The 16640-nt window shown below is 41.0% G+C and overlaps 2 protein-coding genes across 2 annotated transcripts; both read left to right on the top strand.

Moving 5' to 3' along the window:
* The first annotated feature begins 7406 nt into the window (after positions 1-7406).
* On the top strand, positions 7407-8400 carry fabp4b (fatty acid binding protein 4b). The gene is made up of 4 exons (XM_058647970.1): positions 7407-7542; positions 7642-7817; positions 7896-7997; positions 8069-8400. The coding sequence occupies exons 1-4, from the start codon at positions 7470-7472 to the stop codon at positions 8117-8119; spliced, it is 402 nt and encodes a 133-aa protein (XP_058503953.1). The 5' UTR covers positions 7407-7469; the 3' UTR covers positions 8120-8400.
* Positions 8401-9783: 1383 nt separating this feature from the next.
* LOC131471377 (protein FAM8A1-like) lies at positions 9784-12439 on the top strand. The gene is made up of 5 exons (XM_058647895.1): positions 9784-10244; positions 10920-11040; positions 11179-11302; positions 11431-11570; positions 11663-12439. The coding sequence occupies exons 1-5, from the start codon at positions 9806-9808 to the stop codon at positions 11805-11807; spliced, it is 969 nt and encodes a 322-aa protein (XP_058503878.1). The 5' UTR covers positions 9784-9805; the 3' UTR covers positions 11808-12439.
* The last annotated feature ends 4201 nt before the right edge of the window (positions 12440-16640 follow it).

Genomic DNA, 16640 nt, shown 5'->3' with positions numbered 1-16640 from the left:
AAACTGGCGTGTGCCCAGCTGCCTTCCTCAATCTTCCCTCAGGTTTCCCTTGGTGACTCTTTGTGTGCAAGTGTGCGGCCCGAGTGTGTGCTGGTGTGTCTGCGTGTGTTTGTGTGTGTGTGTGTGTGACCGAGAGTGTGCAAGTGTGTTTAGGAGGTGCTGTTTCCCACAGCCCTGATCTAATTCCGTGGTAACTCAATCTCCGTGTGAGCGTTTCCCGGCGAGTGTTCTCCCACCCGTCGACAGTCTCTCTCTGGCTGGCTGAGTGGCTGAGTGTGTCTGACAGAGGCCGGCTCAGTCCCACTGGGCCCTCACCCCTCCCCAACTCCGTCCTACTCACCCTCCCATCAGGATTGATTTACTATGTCAACCGTTGGGGCTGTCGGCAGGAGCGACGCTCGCAGCCGTGCCTGCATCCTGTGTGCACACCATCCTGACATCTTATACCTGTCATTCAACAACTGCTACAGTGATGTTTGCATTTGTGTGTGTGTGTGTGTGTGTGTGTTAGGGGTCGGGTGGGGGGGACATTTGTGTGGCATCGTGCTTCGCCTATGTTTTATTCAGACAGAGTGGAGGTGCATATAGAAAGGTATGAACTCATGATGTAAGAGAATGCCACCCATGTTGTTCCTAAATAACTTGTCTGACTGAGGGAAATGTCTCCCACACACACAGCCTACACACAACAATGTTATCCTATAGGCCACAGCTTCCTGTCTGTCCCCTCTGGTTCCAGTCAGCACCAAGTCGCTATATTGGGCAGGGACCAGACCAAGCCTGAGACCCGTTCCCTCCATTTGACCCTAATACACCCGCCACCTCATTCTTTTGTTTCCTGCCTTTGTTGGCATGCATTCTTCTTGTGCTTTTTGGATAGGTAAAGCCAGGGAGGATATAGTGACTTCCTTGTTTCTTTGTATAGCAGGAGCTTTTTTTTTTTTTTTGCCAAGGATTGCTCTTCAGGTTGTAACACTGACACCAGGATTTCAGCACCGACTGCCAATCACAGGGCTTGATGTCAATTATAGGTAAAAAAAAGAAAGAAAACAAGCTACACATTTTAACTCTAATATGCACAATTCTCTGTGATGAAACAAATGCAAAAACATGAATAACCATGCGTGAATAAATAAAATACATGTACATCCCTTTTTCCATAATGGTGCACACTGCTGCACAATGGCCCCCAACAATTATATTGTTCATGAGGTTGACAAGAATGCTGTCCATTACCAGTTGACTTGCACGTCCACAATTGAGGGAAGGCAGATCGTAAGACTGGTTCCCAAATAAGCGCAACAGGAGACAGCACGTGATGTTGACACAAAGAACGGAGGAGCGCAGAGCGGGCCATTTCTTTAGGACCACACATTGTATTTCCACAGGAAAAACATTGTTTGCATATCAATGGAGTGTGTGTCTGCATGTGTATGTGTGTGGCAGAGGTGGAGGGAGGAGGTTTGTGGCTCTAATTGAAATGTATCTCCTTGTTTACATTACGCAAAGGGAACCTCACAGACACTGGCCAGATGCAAAACAAGTCAAGTTAAGCTTGGTGGTCACTGCCAGAGAAAAGCCATTATCAACCAGACTTGCCTCTGATAAGCAACTGTCCCATTTACACTTTTATCAAGCTTTTTTTTTTTTGGTGAGAATCTTTTTTTGTTTGCAATAAAAGCTCACTTGTGATTAAACCAACTCATATTTTTACACTGAGAGAGATATGGGGGGAGGAAAGAAGCAATTTATAGTGTGTCACAAGTTTATAAAAAAAAGTCTTTTTTTGGGGCATTTTTTTTGCCAGTTTCTTTCCCAGTGGATGCTCTGTGCCAGCTGTCTGTGCTGCAGTAAAGTCCTGCTTTCCCAAGCTCCGACCTGTGGGAAAATCTGTTGTGGCCAGTAATTGATTCCGCCCTGCCAGCCCCATTACTCTCCACTGCAGTCAAACTGCCAGCGATCTGCAGAGAGCCTGGTGGTGAAGCCCCTTCTCTCTGTTCTGTCTCTCTTCTTCCTCTTACTTGCACACACATGCATCACACAGCATTATTTTTATCTGTACATTAGTTTCATTTCAGTAGGATTCTGTTTTTCCTGACTTGTCAATGTTTTAATGAAACGCTCCAAGTATGATCTATGACAAACCTTATTGTCATGTGTTGACTGGTTTAATTCAGCGTACATGTTTTTCCTGTGCATTCCTTTACACATTCTATTAATTAGCCATATTTGTGTTTATATATCACAAGATTGGAAGGCTCACATTTCTTGTTAAGGACATATTTCTTGTCATGTAAATATTTGTTACATATTATATCATTTTGCTTATTTGTCTATTGTCTCTGTGAATGTAATGCAGCCATTTTAGGGATAAATGAAGTATTCTGAGTCTGCCTTTTAGACAAGTCTTTAGGTGTTAATCTGGTAATCACTTCTTTGTCAACATATCCATTTACCCCATTGAATCTTGTAGTTCTTTGCTTTTTTAAAGGCATATTGCACTTGTTATGTGCATCCACAGCTGCTCCGCTTGTCACATGATGCTTTTATTATTGACAGGAGAGGTTAGAGAGCACTTGCCACCGGTGTGATGCCATATCTTTTCATGATCCCTGTCAGTGAAAGGGGTGAACCTGTTGGTTGGTTGCCCCCGCCCCCCGACTCCCCCCACCTCCTTCTGAAAGTTTGTCATGAAATATTAAGTGCAGTCATCTGTTGCGACGGTTGAGTTGCTTGTCACAGACTAACACTTACCACATGTCTAAATAAAGGTAAGTGCCTCCCCCTTCCAATTAATCTTCAATTAGGGGTTCTGCTCTGTGCCTTCACATCTGTGCTCCCCAGTCTCATCTCAGCAGGTGGGGGGGTGTGTGTGGGGATATGAGGATTATCACCCACGGGCAAACAGGACATACATAAAAAGTCTGTTCTGCCACATATTCACATGACGACTGTCATGCTGTTGTGCGAGCGTCAGTCCTTGCCCCACTGATTACATGGCAACACTTTGAACACAGCCTATATAAAGCTTCAGCAGAGAGGGACACGTGATAGTGACCTACACAAAATAATCGTTCCATGTGAGTTGCAGAGAGACATAAGAGGCCTCATGCCGAGTGATTTATCAGGGATTCTCATGACTCTGTCAGGCTTTATATAACTACCAGCCGTGGGGTGCACTTTCCCATGTTGTAAGGGGTCAGGAGGCCACCCTCTAAGCACTGTGACAGTTGTGTTTCACACAAGAATTCCAGCCCACTGTGGAGGGATCTGAAAGAGCATGAAAGAGGAGCAGAGAAGTGTACAGTGTAGCTCCCGGTGAGCCCTCCACCCACCGGACCAGACTGCACCCCATGGGCAGCTCTTGCTGCACCTCTCCCTGGACTGAAAGAACAAGCGGTGTCTCTGTGAGAGGCAGTTCCCGCCCCCCTTCCTCCCTCCCTTCCTCTCTCCCTCCAGCCTGGCTGTCGGTGTGCTGCAGCCCAGGAGTCGAAGGCACAGGGAGTGTGTGGGATGAAGGGATGAGAGAGAAGATCAAAGCAGGAGGCATGAAAAAGCTCAAAGCATACAAGCAAGAGGCACCTCTCTGACCCCTCACCACACACACACACACACGCACACACACACATCAGAACGGTCAGCTCCCATGTATAAAGGCAGAGAGAGGTCATGTGAGCCACTGGGCAGATGGTTGGGACCTACTGGGAAGTTGGAACCAGACTTTAAATGATGCCCCCTGTTGGTTCCAAAAGCACAATGCACACATAGTTCTCACTGAGCAGACCCTCATTGGTTTAATTTCTCATTCTTCTCTGTTTAGCATGGATTAAAACATTTTTATTTCGAGTTACTTGAACAGTTTAAGGATGTTTCTGTTAGACACTGCTAAAATGCTTTACAATAATATATCTCTGTGTGGAGATTTATCTGCTACCTTAAAGGTAAAGGCTTTACTCAGAGTAAAGACAAATCAGAGGTATTCACAAACAAGATGGAGAACCTGCAACACAGCTATGATCTGGAAAATGATGTGATTTAGAGCTCCAGTGTGTAACTTCTGTCATCAAACCCTGCTGGCATCGCTGGACGACATACAATACAGTAGACCATACGATAGTGTATGGACTTTAAAACGTATGTAAACGTTGAATTTCTCAGTCGGACAAACACACCCAGATAATGTGTTTGGGAGTCAAGCTGAACTTCCGATGATCCGATTGCTATCCGATCACAGTCACACCCCACCTTACGTCACCTCCCCCTCTTCTTCTGCAAAGATTTCCAGCAGCAGACGGCAGCGTCTCATTCTGAGTCAGTTCCCCACTTGTGTTTATAGGAACAGAAACATGTATACATAAGTATTTGTTTATATTTAAAAGTTAGAAATAATAATAATAATAGATTTTATTTGTAAGCACCTTTCAAACACTTTTAAATAAAAAGATAAATCTAACACACAATAGGTAAGATAAAATAAAACAAACAAATTAAAAAGTTAAAGATAAAAAACAAATTTCAACACAGTAGATGGAGTTTAAAATTGAATACCCGTGTTTAAAATGCAGAATCCTGAAAAAGGTGGCTGAGTTACCACACCAGCTACAAATGTTCTGGGCCTTTTAAAAGTACCCGCATCCATTTCCCTGATTTCTCCATGACGTAATCATGGTTAAAGCAAAGTTCATCACCGACATGATCAGAGGTGACCCCCAGTGTTACCTGCTGACATTACAAAGCTGTCGTCTAGCTTCATAATGTGCCCAGTCAGACTTGTGCGCTACCTTGCATGGCCCTAATGATCCTCTCTCCATTATTCATGAATCCTCAGGTTGGACCCTGGGAACAAGCTGAGCGAGGCCCTGTGTCAATACGAAACACTGGCCGCCACAATGGGCTCTGCCTCCAACTACACTGTTGACAGACACCAACACAAAGGAGCTGAAAGGGGTCCCCCTCCGTTCTCACACACACTGAAGAATGAGTCAGTGTGCTGCTGGTCAGAGCTGTGTTTGTACAGTATATACAGCTTTTGTCCATGGCCACTGTGGGGGCTGAAGTGTTGATGAAAACCAAGAGGGAAGGACTTCACTGTGGCTGCCAGTGAGAGTTCATGTTCATTAGATGGGCTCAGCGCCTGCTGGATGGCACCTGTATGTAGACAGAGAAACCCCGGTGACAGAACAAGATGTAATCGGCTTATTGGAACTGTAAACAACATTCCATGATATGTCACAGCCGGGACACTTTGACTATCACACTATTGCCGGCTATTATTGAAGTTAATGAGGAATTAACGTCTCTGGGGCTGTGAAATCAAAAACTGCAGCAGTGTGACAGTTGCATTGAGGTGTTTCTATACTGCACAGAGAACTGTTTGGCAGGTTTTCTATAATGATGAAGACCAGTTGGGCTCATTTATTCAGTTCTGCTGCAGTCAAAGTGTGAGACTGTTTATTTAATAATGATTCAAAAGTGGCATTTCTCTTTAGACGTTAAATTGATACGCAATGTCAGCATACAAAACCTGATGCCGTATGAGGATTTGCATATAATCAAAAATGTTTGAACTATAGGCTTTTGTGAGAATATAATTGTTTTTACGGTGTGCTAAATGTCATTATTTCTAATCCAAATGTTTTTATTGCAACTGTTAATTTGAGAAAAACATTGTAGGGGTTAAGAACATTAAGGAAATGTTTTTCTTCAATTTCTTCAATTTTACCACAAAACCTCACTAGTACCTTTTCTTTCTAGACTGTCATACTTACACCACCATGTCATAACTTACAAACTAGAGAAAGCGCTCATTCATAGTGCAAAAACATCCACCAAGGTCACTCAGTTTCCCACAGTGTCAACACACTAAGGTTGTGATCCTCATCCAGATCTCATCCCAAAATACTACTATTACTTTTTGAGTTTTCATAAGGCACCACTTGATCTCTCAAATGTGAAACTACTGCGTGGTGGGAGGAGGTCAGAGGAGGATGTAGCCCCTCGACCCTTTGAGTCCACTGAGTAGAGGTGTCACAGGGCGCTCATCTGATCTTAATCTGAGGTGTTCAAAGCATCTCCACTCATTCACGTTTGACTCTTTTCCACTTTAAACAGAACTCATTGCATGGATAAGAGTTCACTCACTCTTTCTTAACTCAAGTTGTTGGTCTTGGTCGACAGTGACAGGTCACCATTGTGATATTTTAACCAAGTGTGGACAATGAAATCTTGAAAGAGACGTTCAAAACCTATGAAGAAACACTGCAAACACGGACCAAACATTTCACCTTCACATTAATAGCATTTCACTAGTGAAACACAGCCAGGCTTTTATTTTGAAATAGGCACAGGGCACAAGTTACAAGTCACAGCTGAAAAGAAAATATTGTATTACCTCATGTGTCACAGCATTTTTACTTGGTGTATAAAGATGGGTTAAATGTGTTTTTTTTATTTCCTAACCTTCATAAGCTTTTATTTCTAGCCATTCATTCATGTGGTTCTGTGGAAAAAAAAAGCCCAAAAAAGCCTAGAAGGTTTACGGTAATGTTATGTAATGTAATGTTTTACTGGAACCAGTGGGTGGCAGTATAGCAATAAGACAAAATTAAAATGCAAACGTTACAGATCTCTACTACTAAGATAAACAAACAAGTAATCTGAGCAATTCTAGTAATTTAAAAATGTAATAGAAGGAATTTGTTTTTCTAAATGACAATTTACTTCAACATTTACTTTGGAAAAGCCTGCACCATTTATCTAAAATAGTTACCAACCAAGAAATACTGTATTGTATCTGCTCGCTTTAGGCGCCATCTACTGGTTAGAACCAGTACTGACCAGTAAAGGAAGTCACAGTATGTCAAAACTGAGCAGGGACAGTGCATTTTCAAAGAAGCTTTTTGGTTTGTAACCAAATTACTTGTTAACACTGTTTTATTTTGTATACTTTTAATGAATTTGACCATAATGTAGATTTGAAAGAGTTTAACTTATATTTAGATCACCTAAAAGTCATGTAGCACTGCATGTGACCAATATTTTCACAGTTAAATAATAATAATAATATATATAATAATAATATTTTTTTCAATTACATCATCATTTTTTTATGTGACCAACAGTTTAACTTTAGTCCTTGTACAGTATAGAAAAACGCGGTTCTGCTCACTTCCCTCGACAACGTAATGTGTATTTGATTCATAATCAAGTATCCAATAATATCACTGCAGCTTTGTTTATCCTCAGCACACTCGGCTTAAACCACCTCCTCACTCCAATAAAGTGTGATTTGAAGCCACGCCTCCTAATCAGCCCGTTTCCCTAGCAACTGCAGCGCCTGCTCTTGATTGGTGGCCCCGGATCAAGCGCGTGCTCGAACCAGTCTTTAAATGTGAGCTTTTCTCTTGTGTCAGTGTCATCGTGCTTCGTTTCTTCTCGTGTGACGGACTTCAAACATCATCATCATCATCATGGTCGAGCAGTTTGTTGGAACCTGGACTTTGTCTGCCAGTGAGAACTTTGATGACTACATGAAGGCCCTTGGTAAGTGTCTGTCTGATCTTCTGGGTTTATCATAAAGTCAATTTTTAAATGACTTTTTTGATTTTGATATTGCTTCCTAAATTAACTGTTGTAATAAAGGTGTGAGCTTCACCACCCGGCAAATGGGTAACATGGCAAAGCCAAATCTAGTGATCAGCGTGGATAGTGCTGGCGTTGTTTCTATGAAGTCTGAAAGCACTTTCAAGACCACAGAGCTCAAGTTCAAGATCAATGAGGAATTTGACGAGACCACCGCCGACGGCCGACAAACTAAGGTAGGTCATGCTTCCTCACAATTGCTGCAGCTTAAGTTCTTTTTCATATTCATATGGTTTCTGACTATATTATTGCAGACTACCATCACTTTTGAGAATGGCAAGCTTGTGCAGAAACAGACCTGGGATGGAAAGATGACGACACTGGAGAGGGAGGTTCAGGATGGAAAACTAACAGCTGTAAGTCATTGCTAATTAAAAACAGATTTTGAATTTCTCTTCATTGTAAGACTTGAATATTGTCTCCACAGAAATGCATCATGGAGGACGTTGTTGCATTACGGACCTACGTGAGGGCTTAAGTTGATCCTGCAGCCGTCTACAAAGAAACCACCACAGGCCAATGAAGTGTGAACTGTGGTTCTTCAGTCTGTACTTGTGCATGAAATAAGATGTTCTTTGTTGGACGCACACTCGCTTGTGTGGGTTCAACATTTACTGCTGTTTGGCATGTCAATGGAGACTTTAGTCTTTGGCATATGTCACAGCATATTTTGACCTGTGTGAAAAGGAGCTACTGATGACTGCTTTGTAAAGGTTGTTCAGGGGGAAAAAAATAAATAAATGAAATGGCAAAATGGAAGCGTTGTTGTTGTTGTTGTTGTTGTTATTATTAGTGGAATATTTGAGTGCTAATCATCCAAAAACAATCACCTGATGTCACAAATCTGTGGACTTGAATACCGTGACCAGATGGCACTTGAAAAACTTTTGGTCAGCTAATGTATTTCTTCCCCAACTTGTAGGCCAACTGTTTCAAAGTCATGCTTGTAATCCAAGTGGGCATAGGGAGGTTGTATAAAGGCCTTTTGTTCAAACAAGGAAAAGCTGTATGTTCACATATCTGAGCTAGAGGTGGTAAGGCCAAATCCCTGCTTGGGGTTAGCACTGTGACCTCATTTGTACCAGGCCCATTGTCTTGGTTTCACAGATGTGGCGTTCACACAAGTGCACACAATTTGATTTAATTAGGGTCCTTTAGGGGGAAATATGCCTAGACCCAAATCCTCCAGGATTTAATGAATGATTATGATCACGCATGAGTCTGTGGGCAACAATGAATAATGGAAAGCTCTTTCTCTTGAGTGCCACATGTGCAGTTCATGTAGTTTGGGGCATTTTGCTCTACCTCAGAACAGGAACTTGACTGGCTTTTGGAATAGTCATCTTGATAATATGGTTGTTACCCTTGGGCTGCTACCATACACAAATGCTTTCTGAATCCAATTGCCACTTTATTCAAGGTAAAATTAATTAGTTATTTAATAATACTGAAATAAAAGCTGTACATCAAAGTAAAGGCTGTCAATGTACTTTTAAGGTGCATGCTGGCTCCCTATCACTGTCCTGTCCTGATTACATGAACTGAACAGAGCCATTGTTAATGTGACCACGGTTTCAGATGTTTCCCTGCTTCACCACACCTGATTCAAATGTTCAGCTAATCAACAGGTACGCCTGATAACGATGCATTCATTTGAATCAGGTGTGTTGGAGCAGGGAAACCTCTTAAACATGCAGGGCAGATTGAGAAACATTCCTATACCGTGTTAAAATGGCTACTCTGCAAAGGACTCATTAATTTCAACTCTAGATTGCATTAATGGTTTTTAAAGTTTTGCTCAATTACTTTGTAATTAAAACATAATGTGCACCTCAAGTCACTTCACTCCATACTGTCTACATCACAGAAAATATGCCCCTTGTGGCTGATTCTAGCAATAGCAGGGGACAACTGGACAGTACCAATATGCCGAGGAGGCGGGGGTCATAGTTTGTCTTGAAATTGAGAAAATATAAGTTTTTGTGAGTCTGAATCTGTTCATCTGTTGTAAAGTACTATTTGATTACATATGAATATCATTGCACCTCTCAAAGAGCTTGCTTATCAACCATTGTGTACGTGTATTTTTGTTTTACGTGGTCTGCGCTCAGATGGGCTGAGCCCGAATGACGTTGTACGTAACGCTGCGTCGTCATCGTCAAACATGGCTGACCAAAAGAATACAAACATGGAAGTCGACAAAGAAATGAACATTGTAAAGCCACATAAAGATGACGCTACTCAGCGAACAGGGAGCAAGAACGACGTCGACAGAAAGAAGGACGCGGGCGAAAGCCACGCCACGTCCGAGTACTGTGAAAAGCTTCAAGCGTGGATGTGGCAGTACTACACTGGATATGTGAGCTGGCATAGCTGGCTGGCAGCGTCAGCCATGTCATACCCACAGTTTTTACACGCTACTAGTGGCACGTCGCCTGCGTCTGTGGATTTTATCTCCCAGCAGTGGTTCAACAGTCTTCCGTTGTCACCTTACCCACCAGCCGTCGCCTCTCCAGGCAGCCGGATAGGTGGAGATGCAGTGCCCGGCCAGCCGCCACAGCAGCAGCAGCAGCCACAGGAGAATGGAAATGCTCAGAGACCAGGTAAAAGTTAATGGCTTTATGAATATGAATATTGCGCACACTTCACGTTTACACTCACATGTGCAATTCTACATAGAATATTTTACAAGTAGACTGAAATATAAAGAACTGAATTGTATTGCTAACTTCTTTTCCTGCATTAGACAATATGTGTGTCGTCACATCCTAAATTTCATCCAACTAAACTAAAACCAATGAGACATTTGTGTAAACAGTGCAGTACTACACCGAATCTATGCATTTCATTTAATGTTTACATTTTGGCATGCTTTGACACTTAATCTCTGTCTCTTAACATTACTACATACTAGTATCAGTGTCCCTAAAGGCTCCTAGTATATAGAGGAAGAAAACACGAAGGACAAGACCTCAGTAGCAGAAGTACACCATTACCCAGCCTTACTATTGCAACAACACATATCAACAGTAAATCTAATCTGTCTCATGACGGTCTAATCCCAGCTCATGTTACCTATTAGTGAACAATCCAACACATTTGAGATTAACTAGAACACTAACTAGACTATATGAAACCTATCCTCAGAGAGTGGGGGTGGATTTAGATTCAGCAGTAATGCTATGGTGTCCACTGTCAACACATACAAATGTTTTGACATTTGCGCACTGACCTTATTTTACTAAAGCACATTTTTTTGTTTGTTTTTTCCTCACCAGGTCGAGAGTATATTATCCCCTCACTTCTACAAAGACTCATGGCTGAGATGGTGGATTTCTTTATTTTGTTTTTCATCAAAGCCACCATAATTATTAGTATTATGCACCTCAGTGGAATCAAGTGAGTTAATTGAATGTATGTTTGGTGATAAAATTGTGCTTGTGGTTTATTAATAATTCAATCAGAACTGATTTTTAATTGAAGGCAGTGTTTGACATACAAACGGACAAGATAGACTTACAGTATTTTCTTTTCCAGGGACGTTTCAAAGTTCGCAATGCATTTTATCGTGGAAGAAATAGATGAGGATACATCGATGGAGGAGCTACAGAAAATGATGCTTGTTGCACTTGTGTACCGCATATTAGTGTGTTTTTATGAGGTGATTGCTGATACATTTTCGGCATGATTCTAAAACATGTAATGTGATCTCGAGCTTGACTACCAGTTCCATCTCTGTTGAAAAGCTTCAATGTGTCGAAGTGACGGCTTGTTTGCCCTTCTCTTTAGGTTGTGTGTATCTGGGGAGCAGGAGGAGCCACTCCAGGGAAGTTTCTCATTGGACTCAGAGTTGTTACGTGTGACTCATCAGTTCTGATTCAGCCTAACAGGGTGCTTGTAGTGCCGGCAACTAATGTCTCTCTGTCTGCGTGAGTAGTTGTTTTCATTCAATCATATCCTTTTTATCAGTTTTAAACCAGTCACTTTGCATTGTAACCACTGTGTCTGTGTCCCTCTCCAGATCAACCGTTCGGGCCTTGAACAAGAACTTTTCAATTGCCTTTTTTTTCCCGGCCTTCATCACACTCCTGTTCTTTCAGCACAACCGGACTGTATATGATATGGTAGCTGGTACAATTGTTGTCAAGCGTTTCAGGGCCAGATGACACTAAATAGTTCTTAGTGGAGTCCAACAATGAAGCTGAGCAGACACTGTGTGGTGTGTTTTGAAAAATGCCAGCAGAACATTTCAGACACTGTTTCCAGGTACCACCTGAACATGCAGCAGAATTGATAATGGAGCAGCAATTGATGCAGATCAGTATGAACTTTTTTACTTGCCCACAACTAGGGTTTGGTTTGTCTCTGTCACATATTGTATTTATGCATGTATGTCTACATGCCACTTTCAGAATCAGTCCCGGTGCCAAATCTATGCCTCTGTGGAAGACAGAAAAAGTAATGGTAAAGGTTACCTTTGCACAAAATTTGATTATTTTATTATCGTACAAATTCTGGGTGAATGTGTTGGCTCACCTTTTATTTAATTTGCTGTTCCTGCAGTGCATCTTTGTATTTAAATTGAGCTACATGCTCAGACTTTTCAGTTTTAAGTTGTTGACCTCAGTCACCAAGCTCCTCAGCTGCTAACGCTAGTTTAAGATCACATTAAAATGTATTAAAGGGAAATGTAAACCTGAGCACATTTGCTCGTCCTTTACTTTGACAGCATGTGCGTCACTCTATTTTGTGATTAACTTTTTTTGTGTTAAACAATATTAAATGACATCACCACTAATTACTTGTGCTTAACATGTCTGTCTTTTACATTTTTGACTGCAGTTTGATAACATTTATCGTAATTCATATCAATTTAAGAAGCCACAATGTGTTTGTTTTACTTACATTGTATGTATTCAATGTCTTAGCCTAATGGCATTCAGACACCTTTGGTGCATTAGATTGATTCTTTGTACATTAAAACTGATAAAACTGAAATCTCATGTAGAAAAATCAAAGACTGTTCTGAGCTCTGTGGATTTCTCTTTTGAAGTAATTGCTGCTCAGAATTTTATAAGATAGTCAGAGTCTTGTCCCTATAGACCATCCAAAGGAAACATCACCTCAGTTATGCATCATTTTCACTCTGGAGCAGGTTTTCTGTGAATCTTACTGCAAAGCTTGCTAGGAAAAAATGGTCCCATTCTTCTTGGTTAAGGGAGTTTGGCTCCACCTAGTGTTTACCAAGGACAGCCCATGACCAAGAGGAAATGAATAGGGCTTGTAACTGTGTTGTGTGTGTTCACAAGTAGTTTGTAATAAGGATGAGTTAAATGCACAGGTCAAATTCATAAAAACGTATTCTAATTCTACTAATTGATCACGTTGAAATTCTCACGTGTCCATATAAGACTGAGAGTGAATGGTTGTTTGTCTCTGTTTGTTGACCCTGTGATGTCCAGGATGTATGCTGCCTTTTGCCCTGTGTCAGCGAGGATTGACTCCAGCCCCTGCCAAGACCCTCATCTGGAGGATAAAGCGGTAGAAAATTACAATTATCATCACATTAGTATTATTATTATCATCACAGGAAAAACAGTCCGACATATTTCCGTGACAAAAATCAATTATTTACCAAACAGTCCTAGCTGTTGTTTGTCTAGTTTTTCTGCTTTTGCACATGTACTTGTATCGTCTCTGTGGCGACTCCAGCTGTTGGCAAGTATTGAAGTGGTGATTGTGTGAGGCCCACCAAGTGGCAGCTTCAGCTGACAGCCACAGATGGCACTCCCAGATTACAGAATGCCCCCCCCCTCCCCCAAATACCCCCCATTATGGGCAATCTTTACTGAAAATGTAAACGGACACTAACCACCACCTCCATTTGCGGTCCTGTATACTGACGAGCAAACATAACCCACTTATTCTGTTTGTAGAGCAGCTCAATGGGACACTTATTACTATACAGCAGACCTATATTAATGTTTCAGCAAGCATCCCATGCTCTATAGTGTATAATAGCAACTGGTTGTTAAAACAACACTGATAATATGTCAAATGCAAAGCTTATGTTTCTGTGTCACAACAGAGCCATGTACAGTTCAGAGCGATGAGGTAACCGGTGGACCAAAATATTCTCAGAGTGACCAAATGTGTGTCATCAGAGTCTGTGTGTACATTAGTCAGGTGTGATCTACACACAAGCAGCAGCAGCAGCAGCAGCAGCAGGAGGTATTTTGAAGTGGAGGAAAGGTGTTGTGGAGTGAAATGCTGCTCAGTGTCGCTGTTTGGCCCAGTGAGTGTGCACATGTTGGTATTCCACTCAGCTGGAGATGGCAATTACAGGCAGTTTGGGTTCTGAGAGGACAGAGCTGCTTGATAAGGAGAAGACCTGATGACTGGAGAGGGAAACAAACACATGCTATTACACTGGATATTCACTGAAGCACTTTTACAGTTGCACACATTCATTTGAGGACTTTTGGGACTCACAATGACATTTCTCACATTATTAGCTCATCCCAATGCAGAAATGGATGTGTTTTTCATAAAGCTGCTTGGCCTGGCTTTCCTTTCTCCTCTCCTCACCCCTGTTCTTTTCATACAGTCCCCAGGCCTGATGGATTTCAAATCATGTGGATTTTCTGCCCTTTAAAAAGTGCACTAAAATATGAATTAACTCACTTGAAGGAAAGTGAATAAATAAGAGTTAGGGCGTTATTAATAGAATTGTATGTTGCTTGTGCTCAGGTTCATTCCCCTGTAATAAAAATAGAAATGAATATGAGGCAAGGGTGAGCGATGTGGAAGCATAAAGACAGTGTGCGTAGATCTGTGCAGGAGTGGGTGTAGGGGGTTTGAGGGGGACACAGCGTTTATATCATTTTCTACGACATAACATTAGGTGTCAGTATTTGTGTTTTTGAATACAGTTATGCTGAAGGCAACAAGATGATTGAGTTGTCAAGACAACCATGGATGTAGCTTTGGTTACTGCAGAGAAATCCAGCCTCTCCTTCTGTGTTGGATAATGCTGTTTTAGGGAAACACTACAGTATGTTTTATGTACTGTCACTATCATGCAGAATTAGGGCTTAAGGCAAATTGTATACTGACAGTAGGTGTGTGTGTGTGAGAGTGGGTGGTTGTTTGTCTCTGTGGCCCTGTGATATTTGATTTAACTGAGTTAAATCAAATATTGACACAGAAATACAAAAAACACAAGTTTTATAATTGAAATTGATATATGAATATAATATTTACAAATAATAACAGATTTAATATTTCTGTTAAAAAACTAATTTGATGTTATTCATGTGAGATCGCTCAGAGACTATGTATGAAATACTATATCAGTGAATATTTTATCACACACTTTACTCCTCACTATTATTGTTATTATTATTATATTTTCCCTCTATATTATTTTAATATTTTTGCAGTTTTACTTTCATGTTTTATATTTATGTTGTGCCATTGTAAACAACAGGGTTTTTAAATGTGCTTTAGAAAGTAAAGTTGATTTGACTTTGAATACTGTACTGTGACACAAAGCTTCAGCTTCTCAGGCTCTATTTTGACATATTTTATGTACAGTATGTATTCATCACTTTAAATAATACATTCTGGCAGAGATTACACATATAAAAGTATGTGTTGTAAATAAAGCATGAAAAATTAAGATATACAGTGTATTTACAATAAAATGATATAGTTACAAAACAGCCTAACAGGAGGATTCATTTATGTATAATAATGATACTTATATTTCTCTCCTATTACTATAACCCACTGCTGAACTAGGGTGTCGCAGAAACCAGTACACTGCCCTCTATGGTGGGAATATGGTAATTACCTGTTTTACAGGGAGAGGGAGGAGAGCTCAACTTCTCTGAGGTCAGTGAGGTCATTTCAGTCACGGTTTAGTATTTAAATCAGGCACAAACGGCAGACAAAGAGACATGTGTACACATCGACAGCTTGTGACCTTTGCTCTGTGATCACTAATGTAGTGTTTAATGCAACAGAAACAGATCATATTACCAGGAAGTTCTTGTGTTCATTTGTCTTTCCTGTCCTCGCCTTACAACCCACCCAGCAAATCTGTGGTGAGCATCTTTGGAAACTATGATTAAAAGCCAACAGCTACTTTGCTTCCTGGCTGCACATACTGTAGCTCTTTTTTCTTTTTTTTCTTTTTTAACACAGTTTGGTTTCTTTTTGATTAATTTTGCTTGTACGGTTGAACAAATTCTACCCAGCTCTTTCAGTAGCTGTATCCCTCCTCCACACATCCCTCCCACCCAATCTTTTAGTTGCCTATACTATGATCTGGAGATGTGCGTAAGCAGTGGCTTTCTATTTTCAGCTGAATGACAAAAAAAAAATGCCTTGGCAGTTGGTCCCAGAATGAAATCTGTTTTGTTCTGGTGAATTTGGCTTTCACCAAATGCACAGCATGTACATAAAACAGAGCTAAAGAATTCAGTTTGATTGTGTGCTGCAGCAATGCTCTGTTTGCCGTCTGTCCTACCTGAGGAATGTGTTATCCTTAGCAGCATAAATACAAGAATGTGTTTTGGATGATTGTCTATAAGATGTCTGTAATAAAGAGTAATTGTAATAATAGTCATTTTGATTGAACAGGTCGACTGAGTGATGGTTCCACCTCCTTAAGTATGACTGGCATTGCAATTAAAATGTTTTGTAGGAAAACATTTGGGAGCCAACCAAAGATGACATTTAATCCAGGACTTTGTTCAAGGTCATTTGGACCATTTAGCTGCACTCAACAACAAGTCCTCTATTGTAATTAAGCCTAGAATTCAGAGACATTCTCTTAATGGTTTTTACATTAAGGTGTGCCATATTAGCTGATACAAAAAAAAGAGCACATTCACACTCGTCTCTGAGGTGCATGCACCTGGAGCAGTGAGGTCAGTATCACCTGCCTGGTGGATTCGCTGTCCTTTTGCTCTTTTCATTAACCGCTGAATACA

This window comes from Solea solea, chromosome 13 (assembly GCF_958295425.1).
Source record: "Solea solea chromosome 13, fSolSol10.1, whole genome shotgun sequence".
Classification (NCBI taxonomy): Eukaryota; Metazoa; Chordata; class Actinopteri; order Pleuronectiformes; family Soleidae; genus Solea; species Solea solea.
Note: the sequence above shows the minus strand (reverse complement) of the source record. Positions and strands in the feature narration are given on the sequence as shown.